Here is a 6,467-nt window from a genome sequence, read left to right on the forward strand (position 1 = left end):
ACCATCGCCCCGTGGACCTCCCAGACACCACAGGACTGAGCTGGAGGGAAGGGATCCTCCGGTGTCTGGAGAGCGTCCAGCCCAGATCCAGAACCAACCCGCCGAACAAGATATACCCACGGAGGGCTCCTGTTCCCGAGTTTAGTCCAGTGAGGGTTCCTGTCCCCGAGTTTGGCCCAGCGAGGATTCCAGTGCCCGAGTTTAGCCCAGTGAGGGCTCCTGTCCCCGAGTTTAGCCCAGAGAGGATTCCAGGCCCCGAGTTTAGCCCAGAGAGGGCTCCAGTCCCCGAGTTTAGCCCAGAGAAGGCTCCAGTCCCCATGTCCTGCCCAAAGAGGGCTCCAGTTCCCACGTCCAGCCCAAGGAGGGCTTCAGTCCCCAAGTCAAGCCCGGGGAGGGCCACAGCTCCCGAGTTAGGCCTACGGAGGGCCTCTAAAGACTATCCTCTAAGACTAAGATATTCTCCCCAAGGATTTTTTCGGGGGAGGGAGGTAGTAGGGGTCCGTCCGTGGAGGCCGGGCCGAGTGCCGAGGCCAGGCCCCCTGAGTTCCCTGCTCCGCCATGGCCTCCTGAACTGTCTGCTCCGCCATGGCCTCCTAGTCTGCTCTGTCATGGCTTTCTGAGTTCCCTGCTCTGTCATGGCTTTCTGAGTTCCCTGCTCTGTCATGGCTTTCTGAGTTCCCTGCTCTGTCATGGCTTTCTGAGTTCCCTGCTCTGTCATGGCTTTCTGAGTTCCCTGCTCCGTCATTGCCTCCTGAGTTCTCGGCTCTGCCATGGCTCCCCGTGCTCCCGGCTTCGCCATGGCCCCCGATCTCCCTGATCCGCCATGGCCCCCCGAGCTCCCAGCTCCGCCATGGTGCCCAGATCTGGTACTGCCTTGGAGGCGTCACTGTTCCGTACTAGTCTGTCCTGAGGGACCTCCAAGGTGCCCCCCCTCCCACCCCGTTGATGTTATGTGGCGCGAGGACGCGCCTTCCGGAGGGGGGCGTTCTGTCAGACTCTGTTCTGTGTTTTGTGAATGTCTGTTGATGTCTACCTCCTTTGCTAAGTGTGTTTTCCTGGTTCCCTTGATATAATTAAAATCCCCTTATTGATGGACTCCTGGTCTCCTCATTCCTTGCTCTGTGCTCCCTCACAGTAGCACCGTGACACTTACTTTGAACAATTCATTCGTGCATATGTTTTATTTTTAGAAAAAAAATACCTCAATGTTTAATTAATTTGATAACTGGACCTTCCAGACTTACTCTCTTGTGACGTATACAGGGCTTCTCCAATTATTTAGTCCCTGCAAAAGGTTGGAGAAATCTGACTGTCCCTGCAAGCTTGCATTCATCTGCCTTCAGTTTTGATTGCAACGCCCAGATCTCAAAATCAAATTAACAACCAATTCAACCAATTCCCTGCCCTACATTTTTCCTTTTCAATGATTTTTTTACACTCAGACAAACATCATAATTCAGAAGAAAAGATCTGTCACTTCTTCTGTTTCACCTCAGCTTTGCAGAGCCTGTTTTTTTTGTTTTTTTTACATTGCATTAATTTAAGCCCTCTATGTAAACTCCTTCTTTATGTGTGAAATGAAATTGAAATCTTTGTGCTCACATGGGCTACTGCTTATAGCAGTTGTAATATATTCTGATTTGCTATCATGATCTGCCCGTTTCTAACATTGTGATCCATTATAAGGATGTGCAGAGATGTAGGTGCTACACAGCCAAGAACAGTTTATTTTTTCCTCATTACCTCACTCTATCTGGCCAACCCAAGTGTCTGATCACCAAGCAGACTTGTTGACATGTAAATGTGGGCATTTGTCATGTGTTAATGTATTCACCTGTCTGGCTTAAACAGTTGCAGAAGTTCTGAACAGTTCTGAATCTGTTTTTGCAGCTTTATTATCATAAATGGTCTTTATTCACTGGGGAAGAAGTTTTCAGTTCTGAAAGTTTTCAGAGTTCAATTCTGAAGCATGTTCTCAGAAGAATATTTTCAAGCATAATTTGATTCCTGCTCATATTTCCTTTAAGTAAAATGGTCCTGGTCATAGTGTAGAAGTCAAATATGTCTTTAGCTGAACAAAAGCGTTCACTGTAGGCAGTATTGTTCTTGTAATTTTTCAAAGGGAATTCAAGCAGGGACCTCAGAGATTAAAGGTGTGTGGCTGTTACAGACAAGGCTCCAGTGTCGCCATGCATCTCCCAGCATGCCTTGCTAATAAGAGGCTAATTAATTTAAAGTCCTGTCCTCAGCAGAACTCTAACCTTTTTATGTTACTCCCAAAGTTGACCGATTTGGCAAACCCACAGCAGTTATTCTTTTATCTACATAAAAATTATAAATGTGTGAAGACACATTAAATAAATGTCCCTTCCACTAAGAACAACAAACATCCGATAGTATTGATTGAATATGCTGATTTAATTGAGGTTTACCCTCGTCCGGCTTTGTCCATTTATTAAATTACCTGGAAGACTAAAGGCCACCATCTGTGAGAGGATCAATTTTGTCATCAGTCTGCTCGCTTTGTCTTTACTAATTTCTCAAACATCCCCTGTGCTCCAACATACGAATGAGAAATGAGCAACGGCCACACTGAAGTTAACGCCCAAGCTCTGAGTTGTATGTTTCCTCAATTGAAACATATTGATCTGTTTTACCATTTCCATTCCTAGAGTTTCTCTGGACAAAATAGATAGAAGTATCGTTTTTAAAACCAAACAGCCTTTCTGGCCTAGTTTAGATTGAGTTTAAGAGGGGATTGAGAGTTTCTCAGAAATAAATCTCGGCATAATGGGATGCGTGACATAGTGACATAGTGCTGAATGCGCTGATGTTGCCGTCAGATGCGGTGACAATAAGGCAATAAATGAAACGCTAAGGAGGTGAAATAGCCGAGTTGACAATGAGCTTGTCTGTTGTCGCCTCTTGTTTAGTCAGATCAAAATGACGTGCAGTTGTTTATCTGAAGAGCCCGTGTCAGAGGGGTTTCGATAGTTACTTGTGCAGCTGTAAAAGAGGAGAGATCTGCCGCTTGTGTGGAATTAATGAAAAGTTCTCTCAGGGACTGCTGAATTATGCATGAGGAGAAACACAACTGAGGAACTTTTCAAACTGTATGAATTTTTTTTTTTTGACTAACTTTAGCTCTATTATAGTAGGTTTGTTTGATGGGTTCTTTAATCCTAATACTTTTCTCTCTCTTCAGTTTCTCTGCAGGTCGATATTACACCTGCACAGGGCGAGATCAGTGTTGGAGAGTCTCGATTCTTTTTGTGTGAAGGTAAGTTTTCGTGCTGACCAAGAACCTTCTGGCCCTCGTTGCAGTGCTTTGAAAAGTTTTCTGCAGTTTTTCAGCTTTGACCGCTTACCGCAGGGCTTTGTTAACTAGATAATTTTAGCCTTAGTTATGCCATTTATTCTTGGATTTTGTAAGATTTCCTTCAAGTTTCCGGTGTGGGTGAGGCTTCTTGGCGTGACACTATAGAAATAGAAACAGAGTGCCAGCTGACCAGGTTACATCTGGTTCCGATAGGGTTTTATATTAATAATATATTTGGAATTCAAAATCAATTTGACATTGATGTTATTGTGTTCTTTGTCTACCAAATTGTAATGGGTTTGTTTATCCGTCTGTATTGCATATTAATGCCAATCTTTCTCTCCTGCTGTCATTTAACCAGAAACATTAACACTGCACATTTTCTGCTTTATGAGCAAATGTGTTTCCTTCGGGAAAGGAAATTTAGTTTAGAGCAGGGTTTAGGGGTTTTCAAACTGGGCTCTAGGGAAAGGGTTGTTTGGGGTTTGTAAACAATTTCAGAGAAAAGAAGGTAAAAAAAAGAATTTGACATCATTTACGGTTTCATTCTGATCATGAGATTTTACTGTGATTATTTTATTCTGTTTAGATATATGCAGCAATAGGTTTTAATAGTAAGAATTTGATACAGTAAAACATTAAAACTTTTGTAACCTTATAAATGTTCTCATCAATTGAATACATCCTTGCTGAATAAATGCTGAAATAAAATAAATCTTACAGAGAGAGAGCACAAATACAAACTATTTTTGAATGTATGAATCTTTCTCGGCCTCTGCTGCCTTTATCTTGTTCACTGGGGTTTTTAAGCCAATTTTCTTTGCAAAACTGCTTTGGAACAGCATTTATTGTGAGAAGTGAATTTCAGTTGATAATGTTTCTCAACAGATTTATGCATCTAACTGATAGTGGTTTGGAAAAACAAACTTAGTACTAAATAAATATTTTCCAGTTTTTATTTCTTTTGGCTATAACACTATGAATGACAGTATAAAAACAATGATTTAATTTAGCAAATATATTGTTTTCATATTACATTTACTACATTTCATATACAGTAGAAATAGGGGCTTTATATATTGCAATATATATTTGTCTTTTATAGTTTAGGAAAGGGGATCATCGTATGTGAGTACTTGGAAGAAAACCCCTTTCACTCAATGACCACCTGTTTCTACTGTCTGTATTTAAAGATGTGTGTCCCCTGTTTATGAATCTTCTCAATGTTACCTTCTAAAAATCTGGTACACAGTTTTAGTGACCTGATTCCTAAAAGGTCTGGTTTTTCATGTTTTTGTGACCTAAAAATAGCAGTAATCTTCTAGATGATTCATTTGCTGAAATAGTACACTAGTGTGAATTAAATTTTAATGTCGCTGATGGTGTTCTATGTCAGCAAATATCACAGAGGACTCAGTAAACGAGATCCATGTGAATAAGGCTACAAGAGGAATACGTTAAACCTTTGTGTGCCTATATCTCACTTTGAAAAACGTTTTTCCTGGTTCCACTCTTCTGGGCTTCATTTGAAGACCCAAAGGCATGGAACAGCGGCTCTGATAATTGCTCTCAGCACTAGAGGCTTCACCAGTGCTGTGTCCTACGGTCCACTGATTTGGGTAATAGACTGGTAACCTGAGAATCGGTTGAAGTTTTAGGCTGTGCCTTCTGACAGCTATTGTGCCAGCGACACCTAATCCCAACTAATTCAAGCAAACAATTCAATCGCGCCAGGCCCGATTTGCTTTTGATTGATTCATCTCTGCTTTGTGGATGTTTACACAAGCTTAACGTTTAACAGATTGATTTATATGATGACACATTTAATTCATGAGATCACCTCATTAATGTTGATATGTTCATTTGGTTTGGGTTGTAGTTATCGGTGGGGCCAAGGAAATCGACTGGTTTGCTCCAACCGGGGAGAAAATTGAGCCGGGCAGATTGGATGTCAGCGTGATTCGCAATGACGAGACGTCCTCCACTCTCACCATCTATAACGCCAAGGTTGACAACGCTGGCACATACAAATGTGTGGCCAGCAGTGGTGATCGGGAAGCCGAAGCCACTGTCAATCTGAAGATATACCGTAAGATATAACATGTTTGATTCATCTGTGCTGGAAGAATATATGAAGTAGTATGGCAAAATTAAAGTTGTGATGTCAAATTTGAATGTATTGTACGGGAAAAACATATGAAGTTTGGCACACTAGTTGGAGAGGGTCTGAACATTCCTTGTGCCAATTGTGGGGTCTCCATCTCAATTTCTTTAGTGCCGTCAACAGTTTAAATTTTCACTTATGCTTCTGCTTATTGTATTTTCCAGAAAATAAATGGCACAAGTCGCACCGGGTCAAAATTACATTGTTGAGACAGAAAAAAATGAAATGTTGCATCAGTCAAGTAAATGTAATGTAAACGTAATGTAAAATGCCAGTAAATAAAACAAAAAATTTACAAACACTATAAACATGTATATTAGTTCCCCTCACTCAACAACAAATCCTTTAATTTTAATGGTATTCAGAACAGAACAGGAATGAAAAATGTAAGTATAAAGCAAACTAGGGCTGTTAAAAAAAAATTTGAATTTCGAATATTCATCGAATTTAAAATAAAAATCCACATTCGAATGCAAAAACGTTGCATTCGAATTTTAGGTGTCCGTTAAGGAGGCAGCCTAATCAGTGGCGCACGAGATGCGATGACGATTTAAGTGTCGTTGCATTATAATGTTTTTGTTAGCCTATCCAGTTGAAGCCACTAGATGCGGCGCTGCTGTGTTGGTCATTGAAAATACTGCGGAAAAAGAGAACATCAATGCGGAGAAGATCTTGTTTACATCAAAACTGAAACCAAGCCGTTCACACAGAACACATATTTATCGCATTTTCTAGAGGGACATCTATCACTGTTGCACTCGCATCTCATCACATGTTCAGAAAGCCAGGTAAAATTAATGCTTTTTTTCCCCCAATCCCACTGCATCTCATGTTTTTAAATGAAAAATGTACTCCGTGTGATTGGCTTTCCGCCCTTTGTATTAAACTATGCATACATACATGATGCTGTTTTGTTTATAGTTGTTTAAGCAACTTAATTATAATTGGTTTATAAACATTATTTTAAACATTATGCACTTTTTT

The 6,467-nt window shown here is 40.9% G+C and overlaps 1 protein-coding gene across 1 annotated transcript in view; it reads left to right on the forward strand.

Annotated features, from left to right (window-relative positions):
* LOC107699886 (neural cell adhesion molecule 1-like) overlaps positions 1 to 6,467 on the forward strand; it is a 125,923-nt gene that overhangs the window by 57,267 nt on the left and 62,189 nt on the right. Inside the window, exons 2-3 of the mRNA XM_016501310.1 lie at positions 3,206 to 3,280; positions 5,199 to 5,408. Of these exons, the coding sequence (XP_016356796.1) occupies positions 3,206 to 3,280; positions 5,199 to 5,408 (285 nt within the window). The remainder of the gene's footprint in view (positions 1 to 3,205; positions 3,281 to 5,198; positions 5,409 to 6,467) is intronic.

Source organism: Sinocyclocheilus anshuiensis, unplaced genomic scaffold (genome assembly GCF_001515605.1).
Source record: "Sinocyclocheilus anshuiensis isolate Anshui unplaced genomic scaffold, SAMN03320099.WGS_v1.1 scaffold891, whole genome shotgun sequence".
NCBI classification, from domain to species: domain Eukaryota; kingdom Metazoa; phylum Chordata; class Actinopteri; order Cypriniformes; family Cyprinidae; genus Sinocyclocheilus; species Sinocyclocheilus anshuiensis.